The 17,661-nt window shown below is 35.9% G+C and overlaps 1 protein-coding gene across 7 annotated transcripts in view; it reads right to left on the reverse strand.

The window, feature by feature from the left end:
- dip2bb (disco-interacting protein 2 homolog Bb) overlaps positions 1-17,661 on the reverse strand; it is a 74,768-nt gene that overhangs the window by 16,620 nt on the left and 40,487 nt on the right. For 4 of the 7 annotated variants that reach the window (XM_073954377.1, XM_021471824.3, XM_021471825.3 and 1 more), the window contains 21 exons: positions 17,278-17,388; positions 17,046-17,169; positions 14,484-14,593; positions 14,300-14,402; positions 14,155-14,219; positions 13,982-14,075; positions 13,781-13,900; positions 13,559-13,673; positions 11,425-11,564; positions 10,797-10,933; positions 7,613-7,693; positions 7,399-7,526; positions 7,129-7,243; positions 5,978-6,179; positions 4,588-4,700; positions 4,443-4,466; positions 4,248-4,328; positions 4,041-4,164; positions 2,886-3,007; positions 2,658-2,769; positions 1,003-1,112 (listed from right to left, as the gene is read on the reverse strand). In XM_073954377.1, coding sequence (XP_073810478.1) covers positions 1,003-1,112; positions 2,658-2,769; positions 2,886-3,007; positions 4,041-4,164; positions 4,248-4,328; positions 4,443-4,466; positions 4,588-4,700; positions 5,978-6,179; positions 7,129-7,243; positions 7,399-7,526; positions 7,613-7,693; positions 10,797-10,933; positions 11,425-11,564; positions 13,559-13,673; positions 13,781-13,900; positions 13,982-14,075; positions 14,155-14,219; positions 14,300-14,402; positions 14,484-14,593; positions 17,046-17,169; positions 17,278-17,388 — 2,331 coding nt within the window. The remainder of the gene's footprint in view (positions 1-1,002; positions 1,113-2,657; positions 2,770-2,885; positions 3,008-4,040; positions 4,165-4,247; positions 4,329-4,442; positions 4,467-4,587; positions 4,701-5,977; positions 6,180-7,128; positions 7,244-7,398; positions 7,527-7,612; positions 7,694-10,796; positions 10,934-11,424; positions 11,565-13,558; positions 13,674-13,780; positions 13,901-13,981; positions 14,076-14,154; positions 14,220-14,299; positions 14,403-14,483; positions 14,594-17,045; positions 17,170-17,277; positions 17,389-17,661) is intronic. The other 3 variants (XM_073954378.1, XM_021471827.3, XM_021471826.3) reach the window with 1 other exon arrangement.

Genomic DNA, 17,661 nt, shown 5'->3' on the forward strand with positions numbered 1-17,661 from the left:
CTAGTCTTTGCAGCTCTAATATGAGCTAACAATGTGCTACAATAGGGTCAAAAGCTTCTAAGACACCTTAAAATAATAACAATAAATTTTAAACTTAAAATATGGGCTTTTCACACTTGGATTTGTTAAGCGTGGGTCATCCTAAACCCTAAATAAATGAAATCTTGGGTTATCTGCAATCGCATTTGACATTACTCATGTAATACCTGGGGTAAACAAATAACAAACTGTACATTACTAATCACTGCATGCATCATGCATGTACATTAGCATCACTGCTCAATTCCTTATTTGTTGTCTCTGCTGCCAAGTGTCCAGCAGCACCAAGCAACCACTACTTCATTATCTACTTCATCATCAGAACAAACATAGAACTGCTGTGCAGGGTTAACGCCTGTATAAAGTAAGTAAGATCTTAAAATTCAGGGCTTCAGGCAGTACCTAGAATAGCAAAGTCTACTAAAGGAGGTCGAGCCTTCTCATGTATAGATCAAAAAACTCTGGAATAGCCTTCCTGAAAATGTCTGAGGCTAAGCCACACTCTCTCAGTTCAAAACTAGATTAAAGGGCTATCTTTTTAGTACAGCATATACATAATGAATCACATACGCACACGTATGATGCATGAGTGTGCTCCACACATGGGAGTGGACTTGACAACCACCTGCAGAACACATTCCACCTGTCTTAATGACATTTCAACACCAAAAATAACACCAAAAATGAGGTGTGCTTTCATCACCTTAAGCAAAATTCTGTGCTAAAACAGCTTTTAAATTACAGGTGTGAAACATGTCTTTACCTGCTGTTAAAAGCAGTGTTTAGAACAACAGTAACCCAGGGTTAAGCATAGAGTGATAAGCCCTATAGAAGCATTTTCAGTAGTAGTTTCAGATTTATGTTAACACAAACACATCCAGATAAACACTGCTGATTGGTCAGTTATTTAGTATATTAACGGTTCAACAAAACTACCTAAAACAACGATGAAAAATCTCTCACCTTTACTCCTGTCAGCATGCCTGTGGTAGAAACACTGAAGTCCAGATAGGCGATCATCTCAGCATTGGGTGGCTTGTAGATTGTGGGAGGCCGTTTGCGAGGCAAGTCATCTGAGGAACAACAAGAGAAATGAAAGTTAAAGTCAGCCTGAAACATACTTTTAAATCTTTTCTGTGTATATTCACGTCAACAGGTCATCCTGCCCTCAATGCCAGTAAATGCATCAAAAGAGAAAAGTTATTTTGTTTAGAGAAATTATGAGGGTATGTGATAAAAAAAATATTGCACTAAATGTGTGCAATCTGTATCATCTACAATGGTACAATAACAATATGCTAGCTACAATTCGTAAATAATTCACTCACTTAGCAAAATAACAAGCAAAAACAGAGAGTGGAAAAGCTTTAACTGTGTCATGAATGGAATTGATGGAAGGAATTCATTACATTAAAAGTGCTGAATGACAAAAGTAGATATTTTCATCTTAAGAGATGAGTAATATCACAAGAAAAAGTGACATTTGCTAATTTGATAGTTTTATTTAACAGTTGAACAACAATGTTAACATTAAGAGACAATATTTTAAACGGTATTTTCTGTTTTTGTCAATGAAAAAAATTCCAAACAAAGCTGACGCAGAACATTTGTGCATCTCAGAGCAACATTGCTGTGTTTTAATCGTGAAAGAATCTGTTCATGAACAAACAATCTAAAACGCTTAAATCAGCCAACATACCAGTACAAAACACACTTAGCATAATACTGTTGAAATATGTAATGAAAAAGAAATACATTGGTATTTTTAGTCAGCATTGCACATTGCTATGAGGCAGATAAGTCATTTACCTTAAAAATCTAAAATGAAAAACCTGCCAACCAATTTTAAGACCAAATTTAAAAACGTAACAGTTTTGACTAAATTATTTCCATTAAATCACTAGTCATTACCAAGACATTTTCTTTAAATGTTTGAAATGGCAGTGGTTTAGAAGGTTTTTTGTTATGTGAAAATGTATTTCTTAATGAAAGAGCAAATTCTGATTCAACCTGTGCACAATTAACAAATCATATAATTTGACTTGACCCTATTATTACAGGCCCGTAGCCAGGGGGGGTTCAGGTAGTTTGAAAGACCCACCCCTTACTGACAAAGGTAAAGAATTTGTCCTATACATAAGTCATCTGTCTAATTTTGACTGCTATGCCATAATAAATTTTGAAAATAACCCATCGAAAAAGGTTTTAAGACCAAGCTGAATCCTCTTTTTGCTGTTGCTTCAGTGTGACTGAGGAAAGTTGAGGCTAGTTTTTAATTTAATACTTTTTAGTAATGATGTAAAAAATTTGTATTTGAAAAACTATTAGTATTATTCTCATATTTTTTTCTTCTAAATCTTTAGGAAATGTTTTTGGTACTTCAAAAAGTGTGGTTGATGACCATCTTACAAGCTAATCCAGGAAAAAGTAATGTTTAAAAACTATTTAAACCTCATAATTAAATAGAAAATGAGGCTAATAACTGCAAAAAGGTCTATATTTTTAGAAAAACAGAACCACCCCTTTCACCAGGCTGGCTATGGGCCTGTACTATATCAACAAAGTGCATTTTATTGTGCACAGGAGCTGTATTGTAAATCGACGGATGTGTGTGTTACCTGTGTCTATAATGATAGGCCATGTTTTTATGTTGACTGTAGCTGCTGCTTCTTTCGATCTGAGAATCTTTGTTAGAACCTGAGTAGTGAGGATGCAAGCAGCCTTGCTGACCTGCAAAAACCCAAGAAGAGACACAAAAAAGGTGAACATTTTGGGTGCTGAACAAAGCAGCCAAAGAAATACATCCAAATGATGACGTTTAGGAGACGGAAAATCAGCAGACTTACATCGATGATCATGCGGACGGTGGGCAGAGTGGCAGAGAGGTTCTGTGGGTGTGGAGGCCTCACGGTGACAGGAATACAACCAGCGTACAAACAGCCATAAAATGCTGCGATCAGATCAATACCTGCACACACAGAAAATTGATATGCAATGCACCATTAGTTGCTTTTATATGTATCTCTTCGGTTATTTTTTTTTTTTTTTAAATGTTTGCGTGCTTAGTATTAAGTATATTTATAATTTGCTTTTTATTTCATATGTCTCAGTTTAAGTATTTTTAGAACTTTGACCTATTTGTTATATATTTTTAAAAGGCAATAAGTTTATGCTTGTCATCTAAAAGAGTTAATTTATTTGAGCCCAATGTCTATTACGATTTTAAAAAAGAAAATTCACCTAACACATTTTGTGTGACTTTTTAGTATCATTTAACTTTGGATTAAAATATTTTTAAATTATTAGTGCCGTTTAACAGAGAAAATTATTTTAAATACATTTTTAAAAAATAATAGTTTTAAACATAATAGTTTAACACAATAGTTATAATAATTACCTAATTTAAGTAACTAAAACAGTTATTTAATTAATTAAAATATAACTAACTCGTTTCTATTGTCTCTACAATGATGACAGTACATAATATTTTTAAAGTTACTACTATTCAACTTAAAGTGCAATGTGAAAGCTTATCAAGGTTAATTAGGCAAGTTAGATTTATAAGGCAAGTTAATGGAAAGCCGGTTGTTCTGAAATAAAAATCTTAAGGGGGCTAATAATATTGACCGTAGCAGATTTATATTAAACTCTTTTTTATTCCAGCCAAACTAAGATATAGAACATTCTCCATAACAAACATTTAATAGAAAATAATGTGAAATAAATCCTTGCTCTATTAAACATTACATGAGAAATACTTGAAAAAACTAAAGAAAGTTTAACACAAGGGCTAAAATTGCTGTCTTAGATTGTATTTGAAGTATTTTATATGAGTTTGTATTTCTACGAATGACTATTTTTATATGAAATTTATATGAAATAAAAACATAAAAGTATGTAAAATATTGTCTTTACTCTATATACACGCACTCTACACATATGAAATGAGAGTGCTGTTTATAGCCCTTCATTATACGCATTGTTAAAGGAGTGTTGTTTACCTGGAGGATACAAAAGCACCACATTTTCTCCGATGTTAATGCCACTTCTCTCCATGAGAGCAGCAGCGATTTTCTCTGCTCTTTTATGAAGCTGCACACATGTAGCTGTACACACCGCCACTCCCTGCAGAGAAAAACAGCACATTATAGGCCAGCATTGCAGGTTTAGTCTTTTTGCTACTTCTTTTGGCGTTTCTATATTTTTACCTTTGCATTCAAAAGCACATAAAGCGTATGGTCGGGATCTGTTTGAGCTCTCCACTGTAAAGCTTCAGTGAGGAACTGATGCTAAAAAAGAAAACAGAGACAGGTCATTATGTGAACTGCCCAATATGTAACATTAAAAAAAGAAAAGAATACAGAATTGTATCAAGTGACTGTGACATAATGTTCAGCTCTCACCATCATAGTAGGCCACATGCACAGCTGAATCCACACGAGAGCATTAAAATACCACACAAGGCATTTCAAATAAAAGAAATGGTTTGCATCCATTATATACGTCCTGCTATACGGGTGCACAATACAACACAAAGTCTGTGTTTACCTTCCTGACCAGGTCTTGGTCCTCAATGAGTCCCAGATCTCTCCCTGCAGCCTGTGCTATTCTTTTCCCAGCAACCAAATTACCCACCATGATGGAGGCAGGCCCGACTCCCACTATAACACACACATTAGCACTAGATTTAGCGTTAGATTTTCACCTCGTGATATTACGGTTACATCACCTCAAAGATCTTCATTTACAATAGGCCAAGCGGACACACTAGGGTTGAACAATTTTACAAAATTATTAAATTGCAAATATTGTGAACAACATTGCATTTGCAATTTAATATGCTTTTTTAAAACTCTATCTTCTGCAGTATTCAACAAAGACAAACAATAAATCAATAAATAGCGTTGTGTAATTAATAACTACATTTCTATAATAACTATTTCACACTTGCTTGATTAAAGTTCCATTTTTAGTTTTAGGCTAAATAATTAGCCTAAAATAGTTTTGACCAAAATAATTTTAAAAGAAACACTTTGTCAGTGTTTTATTGACACTCACAAAGTAGCAATAAAACAATGACACTTTTTTGAGTCTTTTGCATGCTCAGGTTTGGTATTACTACAGTGGAGAACGCTGGATATCTGAACACCTCAACCTTTTTAGAATGTCGCAAGCGCAGCCATTTCACATTTGTGTACGATGACAATGAATGTACTTAAGTGGTACTCAACACCCAAGTAGACGACTCAGGAGTGTATACTTATACTGTAAAAAATCTGGCCATTTCTGTGTCCTGTAAAACTGAGTTGACTGTCCATAACAGTAAGCATTTGAAGGATATTTTTATAAGCACACGGTGACTTTATCTCTTAAACTAAGTGATAAATTCAACACAAATTCAACAAAGGACATACATTAAATTCAAAATATTCAATTGATGATGTGCATGTCGTTCTCTAGTCTTGCAATGTTTTGAAATGAGGAAAACAGTATGTCTTGATTAAGTTATTTTTATAGCTATTTTTTAAAAGAAAAAATGTGACAAGAACTATACAATCAGCTTCACACTTTGTACGTATTACACACAATTCAGTTATAACAGTAGACTAACTCAAACAAACGCAGAGTACACTATGCCGCTTAGTTGTTTTCTCTACAAATAAAACTTGTATCAGAGCTACAGCAAGGGTTTGTCAGTGGTGGTTCCTCAGAGAATGCAGCTGATGGTTGCTTAGCAATGCCACAGGAGCACTGAAACTGGTAGAGGAAGCGACACGCTTTACATTTTCCATAGGCTTCTTTAGATGCAACATGTAAATGGCCCCTTATGCTAATGTCGAAAATGATTAACAAAACACATTGTTACTTTACATCACTAATAATGCATTTCAGCAATTACTGTGTATGTAAAAGCAGATTTATGGTTTAAAAAACACACCTGGTTGTTTCTGGCGTGGTTTGGGCATGTTGGTGACGCAGGTGTGTGGGCACATGAGAATGTTGCAGGGATGTAGTGCCCCCTCTAGGAACAGCTGTTTGGTGTCTGAGATGTGAATGCCACCCAGGGGAGTTTTAGGCAGAGTGTTTGCAGGAACCAGTGCTAGACAGTACAGACCCACCTGATGAATACTATCAATTGCCTGAGAAACAAAACAAGAACCAACAAAATATTAATCAAACATAAAGATTAATACATTTTTTAGTCTGCATGTACTGGAAGCTGTGACAGTTTTTTTCCTATTGTGATGGCAGTTCCTAGAAAAACTAAATGTTAAATGATAATACAGTGGGCGTGGCTTGTTTTTTCTACTGCGAGCTGATTGGATGTAGTTAAGTAGGCATTTCATTCAGAAAGATCGTGAAAGGGTTTTTGGGAGAGTTATTACAACCTAACAGACACTACACACTATTTCTGTTTGTTGTCATAGCGCTGTCAAAACTGACAGTTGGAAGGGCGTGGTTAACTATGTTAAGCACACCCAATACCTCAGACAAACGTAATCTGAGAATTTAACTGGAAACAAACAGAAAGTGCATTTTCAGATTTTAATTTGAGATTACAAGAGCAGATTAGAATAGATTCTTAATGACATGCACACATAAATTGTTCACCACAAAACTTGCAATGTGAGCTAACAAAATCAATAAGGATAGTTTTGAATTCATGTGTACTTGAAACCGATGAATGAAAAAAAACTGTTTATGTTTATGGGCATTTAATGTAAACAGAATATAACACTATTTGGACTTGGACTTGGACTATTTTGGACTACCTTTTTTTTAACCATGGAAAATCACTGACTGCTTTAACATACACAAAAGTGTCCAGAATTTGGTGAAAATTAGATCACATGCATTAACCTGTTGACAGTGCTACTTCAGTATTAGTTATACTTTATGCTATAGTATTTATCAGTCAAACATTTTGAATTATACATTTACCTATTTGAATATTTTATGCTTTATATTTTAAGTTAATTTATTTCTATTTAGTTAAAAATTCAGATTACAATTTATTTTCAGTTCTTTATTTATATTTCATTTCAGATTTATTTTAACTTAATGGAGCTGAAGTTTAGTTTCTTGTACCTGCAAAACCCGACTCATCCACTGGAAACTGTCTTCTTCACTAGCATCAGGCCTCTGCTCTGCTACGATTACTATCCTCTCATCAAAGAACACAGTCACCGAGAACACAGCAATCCTACAAAACATACACAATTCAGATTAAAGCGCTGGATAAGTTGGCGGTTCATACCACTGTGGCGACCTGGAATAATAAAGGGACTAAGTCGAAAAGAAAATGAATGAATGAATGAAGACTACAATGTTCTCTCTGTTTCCACAGGGGACCCTCACCTGCCTCTGTACACAGTTTTGACAGGTTCCACAGCAAGCGCCGTCGCCACTAGATCATCAGCATTGTGACGACGACCACTGACCATCAGCAGGCCCTCATTCTTACCCACCACAAAAATAAGACTACCCTATAGAAGAAGAAGAGAGGAAAATAAGTTTTTAACTGAAAAATGGGACTGACTCTCTCTCTTGTTTTGTTTTTTCAAACTCTTACCGGTCCAACAAATCCCAGTAATCCCGACCGTACAAATGGGATTTCTCCAATAGGAGCACCACTAGCGTTGACAGGGATCACCTGCAGGATTCAAAACAAGGCAAGATCAAGTATTGTGTGACATATATATATATCAATTTAAAAAACAGGAACATTGACCAGATGACTAAAATGAGTAGAGACATTGTTGAGAGTGGAAAACTAAAAGGTGTTAAGATAAAATTTGACTTATAAATTTTGCTGGGCAAAAATTAATCAAGATTAATCATAAAAGTTTATTTTTATATTACTTAAGTGTGTGTACAGTGTATATTTATTAAGTACATATAAATCCACACAGGCACATATTTTGAGAAAATGCTTATTTATATTTAGATATTCATAATAAATAAATAAATACACACATACAAACACACACACAGTTGACGTCAAAATTATTAGCCCCCTTTGAATTTTTATTCTTTTTTTTATTTTATTTTTTTTTTTGAAGAAGAAAGTCTTATTTATTAATTTTTTTGTAAAAACCATTTTAAAATCAGTATTATTAGCCCCTTTAAGCTAACTTTTCATTTGATTGTCTACAGAACAAACCATCGTTATACAATAACTTGCCTAATTACCCTAACCTGCCTTGTTAACCTAATTAACCTAGTGAAGCCTTTAAATGTCACCTTAGGCTGCTAGAAGTGTTTTGAAAAATATCTTGTAAAATATTAGTCATCATGGCACAGATAAAATAAATCAGTTATTAGAAATAAGTTATGAAAACTATTATGTTTTAAAATGTGTTGAAAAAAATCTTACGCTAAACAGAAATACAGGGAAAAAATAAACAGAGGGGCTAATAATTATGACTTCGACTGTATTTATATATATATATATATATATATATATATATATATATATATATATATATATATATATATATATATATATATATATATATATATACATATACATACAGTTTTGTTTCTATGCATGTGTATGCATCACATTTACATAATGAGTACAATACATACATATATTATGTCAAAACAAACTTTTATTTTGGATGCAATTAATCATGATTATGAGTGACACAATGGCTCACAGCAAGAACGTCACCGGTTTGAGTCCCGGCTGATTCAGTTAGCATTTGGTCATTTGTGTGGAGTTTGCATGTTTCCCCGTGTTGGTGTGGCTTTCCTCCGGGTGCTTCAGTTTCCCACACAGTCCAAAGACATGCGCTATAGGTGAATTGAATAAACTAAATTGACTGTAGTGTATAAATGTAAATGTCAGTGTGTATGGGTGTTTCCCAGTGCTAAGTTGCAGCTGCAAGGGCATCTGCTGGATAAGTTGGCAGTTCATTCCGTTGTGGTGACCCTTGATGAATAAAGGGACTAAGCCGATGAAAAATGAATGAATGATCATGTTTAATGTTTGCCCAACACTTCTTTTAAAACATTTTTGGACATTTTTTGAAGGTGAAACACTCTTTTAAAAAAATTATTTCACAGATATTAGGAAAATGATTTTCTGTGATTTTTAAAAAAATTATTATTAAATAAAATGTAAAATAAAACAAAATACTCATTTTACTACAACTTTAAATTTACTATGTTATTTAGATTTGAGTAGGTGACACGCTTCACAGCAAGAAGGTCACTGGTTTAAGTCACAGCTGGGTCAGTTGGCATTTCTATCTGGAGTTTGCATGTTCTCCCCGTGTTCGCATGGGTTTCCTCCAGGTGCTCCGGTTTCCCCCACAGTCCAAAGACAAGACAGGTGAACTGAATAAACTAAATTGGCTGTAGTGTATGTGTGTGAACAAGAGAGTGTATGGGTGTTTCCCAGTACTGGGTTGCATCTGGAAGGGCATCCGCTGTGTAAAAACATATGCTGGATAAATTGGCTGTTCATTCCGCTGTGGCGACCCCTGATTAATAAAGTGTCTAAGCCAGGGCTATTCAATTAGTTTGTCATGGGGGCCGGTTCATGAAAAGCATCCCAAACGAAGGGCCTGAGAGACTTGCCATATGAGTCATGACACAACAGCATATAAGAGCCCATATGCTGTATATGTTTGCTGTTTAAGACACCCACGTTGGCTTTTTTCTACATTAGAATGTTAATATATTGTATTTTGAAACTACATAATATCAGTGCATTGTACAATTGACTTTCTTTTTTTTTTTTTTTTTTACAAACATTCATATGTTATATTTCAGAGCACAACAAAAGCAGTGCATTGCTGAAGTAGGCTTCTTCTACAATCAGACACATTCATATGTTATGTTTTGAACTGCATAACAATTATAGATTTTGGTTGTACAATTATATTGTCTGAAGAATACTCATGGTTTCACTGTTATCACGTCTAATGTAAATTCAAGCTTTATATTAGGTAAACAGCTATTTAGATTAAATGTTGTTGCCATCTGCATTCATGCATACATAATCATTTTAATAATAATTAGTCTAACATATCTTTCGTTTACATTGCACTGAAAGGCACGCACAACTCTCACCGTGGGATGTTTTCTACTGCGTGCGTCCAGAAAGACGCAAGCGTGTCGCTCCTCTGGCGCCCGCATATTGTCATATATTCTTACATTAAGAAATAACAAACTTGCAAGCGGAAAAGACATGATTTGGGAACGGCCGCTGCTTTAGTTAATCCTGTGTGTGTGCGTATTAGCCTCGGTGTACTTCAAACTTCAAACTAGCGCACAGGCAACTTGGCATTTTGCAGTGGTTTCGTTTCGTTCCGTGCAACAGAAATGCGGCTTAGAGAAGACTTTACGATTAATAAACTGTGACGAATTAAAGCGCAGTTAATAGTGAAATCGGCTAATTGTTGCATCCCTATTAACGGTATCAGTGCATTGTACAAATAGCCTTTTCTACAAACATGTTTTCGGCTGCCCGCACCAGTCGCTTATGATGACTCACGCCTCTGTGCAGCCTTTAACTGCAGCTCATGCTGTTATTGAACAGACACACATGACTTCATAACAATCGCGGCCGTTTGTCGACTGAACTAAATTTAATTTTTAATGTCTTGGTCACTGTTTGGAGGACCGGAACAAAGTGCCTCGGGGGCCGGATTCGGCCCGCGGGCCGCCAATTGAATAGCCCTGGTCTAAGCTGAAGGAAAATGAATGAATACTTTTAGATTAGAATTTTTTAAATAACAGCTTACCTCAAAGGTGTTTTTAGTAACTCCTGAAAGGCCATAATACATGTTTCCACCAGCGCGAGAGTTTACCACGATCTCTCCAATCTCATCCGTCTTGCACAGCATAGGCGGCCCATCGGGTTTCACAATACACATCAATGCTAAAACACACATAAACAGATGTCATACATGTACATATAGCACACATGCCTGATATGGAAAACAACAACAACACAACAATGAAGATTTACATTATATGTACATTTATGAATTTGGAAGATGCTTTTATACAAATGTTACAAATTGAGCTACAGAAAGTTTGTATACCAACTATCCTAATATCCAAACTTCCATACTACATAGTTCGTGAAGAGTGTGTGAGCCTGTGTGGACTTGGTACTAAAACGTATGATTACTATAAAACTTATTATAATTTAAAAGCCCACACCACAATTGTAGCAATAACAGCACAGAATGAAATATAAAAACATGGAGTAATCAGAATTCACAAGGCTTTAACTTGAGTACTTAAAGCAGTAAGTGACATAACAGCAATGTGTAAACAGCACGTTATTATGCATTAGGATGGACACTAGTCGTCTTTACAGTAATCTTTATAGTTAATCTTGGTGTGAATATGTCAAACCCACACCTCCAGGCATGACATGTCCCACATCCTGAACGGTGAGAGCCGAGTTCTTGTCTTCAGTGTTGACTCTGATGACCCCGTGACTCAGGCCAGTCATGGACAAAACGGCTCTCGCTGGAAGAGGAGCACCAGAAATCCCAGGCCTGGAGAAACATCTCAGAGTTAGGAAACACATACTAATATCTAGGGCTGCACAATATTGAAAAAAAACTGACATTGCACTGTTTTTTTGTCTGTAATTTATATTGCGATATATATAATTTCAAAAGATGACTTGTGGCACTATTTGGAATTCATAAGTTCAGATTAATTGAGATAAAATATAATAAGGATGCATATTACAACAAAGCAAATTAAGTAAATTACATCAAAGATGCAAATGAAATAAATTGTGTTTTATGGTTTTCTGTAGACTCTAACAGTATTGAGGCACAGAAATTCAGGTATATTTAAAATAACACTGTTTTGTCTTAAATATAAATAATACTAATCTTTGTTAAAGCTTCAACTTTATAACTTCACACAGTTTTTGAAACCTCACACAGTCCCAGGTCTTCAGAAACACTTCCAAATAAAAACCTTCCACTATATTAAGGTAAACTTTGCGCAGACTCCACAAATCCCACATTCTGAACTGTAGTAGCTGATTATTATAATCCCAACTTGACTTTGGAGATTCACACATTGTGATATCGATCTGAAATTATATAATTTGCAGCAAAATTGTTCACATCGTAATGGCTAAAGTCTAAAAATTATTATTATTAGTTATCAACTATGATGCTGAACAGACCCAGGACACAGCAGTCACCCATGAAATCAACCCATTATCAGACTAAACAGCACTTGTGGTATAAACAAGGGCTAATAATTCAGGGGGACTAATAATTCAGACTTCAACTGTATGTAATTTGCATATACTGCCATATATCAAATTTTTATATGGAGGTGGGTAATGGGCATTGACCACTAACATCAACAAATCAAATATAGTGAATATAGCAGAATAAAAATAGGGCCATTATAGAAGTGCTTGTGAATACAGATTAAAATGCCCTATTTTTAATAAGGTTTTACCTACATTTTCCAACAACTGGTAGCTGTAAACAACTAAAAACACATAGTTGGTTAATGTCTATGACTAAGAAATTTAGATATCTTATAGAAAATCTGTTATGCATGTTTGGAAGACAGCAATGTGTAAATTTGACTACATGGTGGATTCACTGTTAAAATGCAGCTTATCTAAAAACATAGGGACCCTGAGCATGCGTCAATAGCGCCCCCACATTGGTACAGTGCTCCCAGGACAAATGTCATTCAACCGCACTAGTCAAGACAGTGTTATAACGTGAAGATGCGGGACTTTAGCGCTGTCTACTGGAGTAGTAACGAGCAAACAAAGAAAACAAAGCACAAAGGCAGAACATTTCATAGGTAATATTAAGTTTTTTTCTGTTTTTGTATGTTCTGAACTTTTGTGCTAATCAGGTAACGTTATTGATGATAACAGTCACTTACTGCATTCACCATACGGCAAAGCAGCACCAACTCGCACTAAACACTCGGCTTATGCTAGTTTTGTTGAATAAAATCAGCAAACAATGCAAAAGAAATATGACAACGAGATGCTGCGCTGCCAGAAACTTGTATTATTGTCGGCTAACGTTAGTGAAAGAATCGTTCGGGGGATTCATTCACAAACAAATCGCTCCCTCCGTCAGTATGAGAAGTGAAAGCAGGAGAGGAGGTGTGTTTCAGGACATGATTAGATCACATTTAACAGGGAGGGTGAATAGTATTTCTGTACACACAAACACAAGCTTTTTGTCAGGAATACTCGTGCGGTCACTGATCCATCAATGTAGAAAAGTGATGTAAAATTATAATTTTCGTAATTAGAAAAAAAATTACATACTAACATCCAGGAAAACTCCCGATCACAGATATATGTGTATTTGTGTATATCTCTGGCTTTGGATGGCCACAGTCCTCCACTGTACCTTGGTCCCGCATTAATTTCAAAGGAACGCTACCCTGTAGCAAGATGGCGGCGCTATTGACACATTCCGTCCAATAGACAACAATAGGCCAGGCGACATCTAATGTATATATCTATGATCTAAAAATGCTATACCTGCGAATGGCGACGGTCATGGCCTCAGGTGACGTAGCACAAGGACAGATGACTTCTGGCTTCAAACCGTGAGCCTGGAATACGTTCAAAAATGCATCACATGATGAAACAGACCCTAAATTCAAAAGAGAAGCAGATAAAAGGAGATTAAAAAGAGTGGCAACCTTGAATATGAACATTAAATAGCCACATCTCTACAGGAGGCCTGTTAGCATAACTCACAAGGATTGGCGCCGTCAGCAACAATTAGCATACGCAGAGAGGCCAGACTGGTGTCTCTCTGATCTCTGTGCGCCATCATCGCCCAATGCAGGTCACGGCACTTCACCAGGGCCACCCGTGCTGTAAGACCACAGACGTTTGTGAAATCAAAGCAAATGGGTCTAGAGGACTGAATAGTCATTTAGTTTTGTCTCTCTGAACCTTTATGTATATGAACCCGCTGAACCCAGGACAGAGGACAGGCCTTCATTACTGCATATGGAACGCTGATTGTGTGGATTCGGTTCATCACACTCTGAAACACACATACACAGCTGCTTTTAGGTGAATTCAGCATTACCAGTGATGACATATACACATTTATTTCCTCTCACCGTTAGAACTCCATGCCACAATCCCATGTCCTTCTTAAAGTCCAAAACATTCACCAGTGTCTCACCTGCATGCAGAACAGTTTCATTAACTCTCCAAGAGAGCAGACCATGAAGCAGCATGACTAGCTGCAACAGCATCACTCACCCTCACAGTAGTTACAGGCCTGACTGAGCGCCTGGCAGTGTGTTAGCATGGCCACTTTGGAAACCGCAACCCCCATCACTGTGCCCTCCTTACTGGCCTTATACTGCATGAAAGAACCACAGGAAGAGGTTTACATGCCTTGAAGACACATAACCACATTCAGACAAATGAAACGTGCTCTTACTTCAATGTATGCCGTGTCTGTGTTGGCTGTTGGGATGTGAGGCTGCCAGTCTTTCGAAGGCTTTGTGAGGTATTTGGAGTCGGTCACCACCCATTTTAATCTGGGCCAACCTATGAGAAACACAATTAGAACAACTGCTGAATGAATTAAATCTGAAACAATGTAAGCCCCCCAATGTTCATTCATTCACTTTGGGCTTAGTCCTTTTATTAATCTGGGGTTGCCACTGCAGAATGAATCGCCAACTTATCCAGCATATGTTTTACACAGCGGATGCCCTTCCAGCTGCAACCCATCACTGGGAAACATTCATGCACACTCATTCACACACACTCTATGCACAATTTAGCTTACCCAACTCATCTATACCCCTTACTTTGGACTTGTGGGGGAAACCAGAGCACCTGGAGGAAACCCACGCCAACACGGGAGAACATGCTAACTTCACACAGAAACGCCAACTGACCCAACCGAGGCTTGAACCAGCGACCTTTTTGATGAGGCGAATGTGCTACCCACTACACATTGTTGCTGTTGTTGTTACTGTTGTTGTTGCAGTTGTTTATTATTCCATTTGAATGTTTTAAAATTGCATATTTTTGAATGTAAAATGTTCTGTTGTAAACTGTAAAAAATTTGTCAATAAAAATAAAATTTGTAAAAAAGAGAAAAAAATGTATAATTAAATCTGCGAGCAGCACAGAAAGAGCCCTCACACCTGGCTGACTTGACATAACAACAAACAAATATATAAATGGGAAATATATGTTAAATTGGGTAAATAGAAATGTCAGTGATTCATATGTTCATTTCATATTTTTACATTCATTGTACAACAAAATATATACATTTAAGGGGGTAAATAGAAACAAAATACAAATATACAAAATGGATATATGTAATAATTAAATAAATATATTATTAGAGTTTTTTTCTGTGCGTAGGGCTTTCTTGTTTAGAGAGTCTTTGATACTGGTGATGTACAAGCTTATTTCAGTCAGCAATATCCTACAATTCTTATTAGTAAATTTTCATTTAGGGCTGTACGTTGGCACAATGGGTAGCACATTCGCCTCACAGCAAGAAGGTCGTTGGTTCAAGCCCTGGCTGGGTCAGTTGGTATTTCAGTGTGGAGTTTGCATGTTCTTCCCGTGTTTGTTGTGGGTTTCCTCTGGGTGCTCCGGTTTCCCCCACAGTCTAAAGACATGCGCTATAGGTGAATTAAATAAACTAAACTGGCCGTAGAGTATGAGTGTGAATGAGTGTTTATGGATGTTTCCCAGCACTGGGTTGCAACTGGAAGGGCATCCGCTGCGTAAAACAATTGCTGGATAAGTTGGCGGTTCATTCCACGGTGGTGACCCCTGATAAATAAAGGGACTAAGCTGAAGGAAAATAAATGAATGAATGCAATTTCCTTTCCATTACTGGCCTGCAGCTAAAAGGGCATCCACTGCGTAAAACACATGCCTGAATAGTTGGTGGTTCATTTCTAACTAAGCCAGAGGAAAATTAATGAAGATATGAAAAAATTTTCCTTTCGATTAGGATAGACAGTAAAGCCAAAAGGTACATTTTCCCATTTCCCAGATTGGACATTGTTTGTGGTAGCGTACAAAATATTTCCTGTTGTCAGCAGGTGGTGCTATTACTGTAGATTAATATTGTCATGTACTGTAGATGTGTTCAGGCCAAGATCAAATGTGTTCATTTTGGGGCAGATCAGCCATTGCATGACTGTATTGTAACAAATTCCTCTTTTATGGTGAACCATTTGAAACTTGTCAGACCGTCACGGACTTTCGCTCAACTGAAAAACGTCTTCACAATTTAATATATAGCAAACGTTATACAGTTGAATTCAAAATAATTAGCTCTCCTGTAATTTTTTTCTTTTTCAAATATTTCCTAAATGATGTTTAACAGAGCAAGGAATTGTTCACAGTATTTCCTATAATATTTTTTCTTCAGGAGAAAGTCTTATTTGTTTTATTTCAGCTAAAATAAAAGCAGCTTAAAAAAATATATATATATATTAAGTTCAAAATTTTTAGCCCCAATATTTGTCCTGTTGTCTACAGAAAAAACTGTTGTGATGACTTGCCTAATTACCACAACTTGCCTAGTTAACATAATTAACCTAATTAAGCCTTTAAATTGCACTTTAAATTGAATACTAGTATTTTGAAAAATATCTAGTAAAAATATTATATAGCCTCATCATGGGAGAGAAAAAAGCAATCAGTTATTAGATATTAGTTATTAAATCTTAATCTTAAATTATTAAATCTTCTTTCCATTAAACAGAAAGTGGGGGAAAATATACAGAGAGCCTAATAATTTAGGAGGGTGTATAATTCTGTATAATATCACTAAATAATTTGTATTCATTTTGGTTTGGTTTGGCTTTCAATTTTAGTCCAAGAGACATTTTGGAAGGCATTGCTATGATCATTGTGTCCATCAAATTTACATAGAACATAAAACTCTTAACCCAATATAAAATTCCCAACACTCACCAGCTTTTGAAAGGTAATGGATCAGTACTTTGAAGTCTCTGACCTTTAAACTGCAGTATTTCTCCAGTGGGGGTTTTTGGTAAACCCTTCAAGCAGATTTCACTGGTCAAAGCCAGACCCACACCACAGCTGCCTAACAAAAAGCCAACCTGGCTGCTCCCAGCATCCTGTAAAAACACACGGAAATTGTTTCATCGCAATGACAAGTTCAAATGTTAACACTTTATTGGATTTTGAAAGCTCCATTTAATGTATTTTTGTCAAATGTTTGGTACCTTTCGGGACAGTGGAACCTCGATGGGGACAGGAATAACTTCAGCCAACAAACAACCATAAAACGCAACCCAAAACATACCGGGGTCACTGTTAGGATACACCAGCGCCACCTGAATCAAAAACAAAGCCACGTTTGCAAATGATTCAAAGAAAATGCCAGAATAAAAAAAAAACATTGCTTTTATCAATATATACAACAATATGAAGTAAATGACAGTGCTTTTATTAGGTAAAACTAAAATGATATCATTTGTTACTTGCAAAAGCATTTAACAGCATTTAGCAACATGTTAGTTAATAAATGTTTATGTTCTTGTTAATAATGTGTTCATAGAGAATAATATTATTAAATATTAAAAATTGCTGTAAAAGAATTCTTATTT

Source organism: Danio rerio, chromosome 6 (genome assembly GCF_049306965.1).
Source record: "Danio rerio strain Tuebingen ecotype United States chromosome 6, GRCz12tu, whole genome shotgun sequence".
Classification (NCBI taxonomy): Eukaryota; Metazoa; Chordata; class Actinopteri; order Cypriniformes; family Danionidae; genus Danio; species Danio rerio.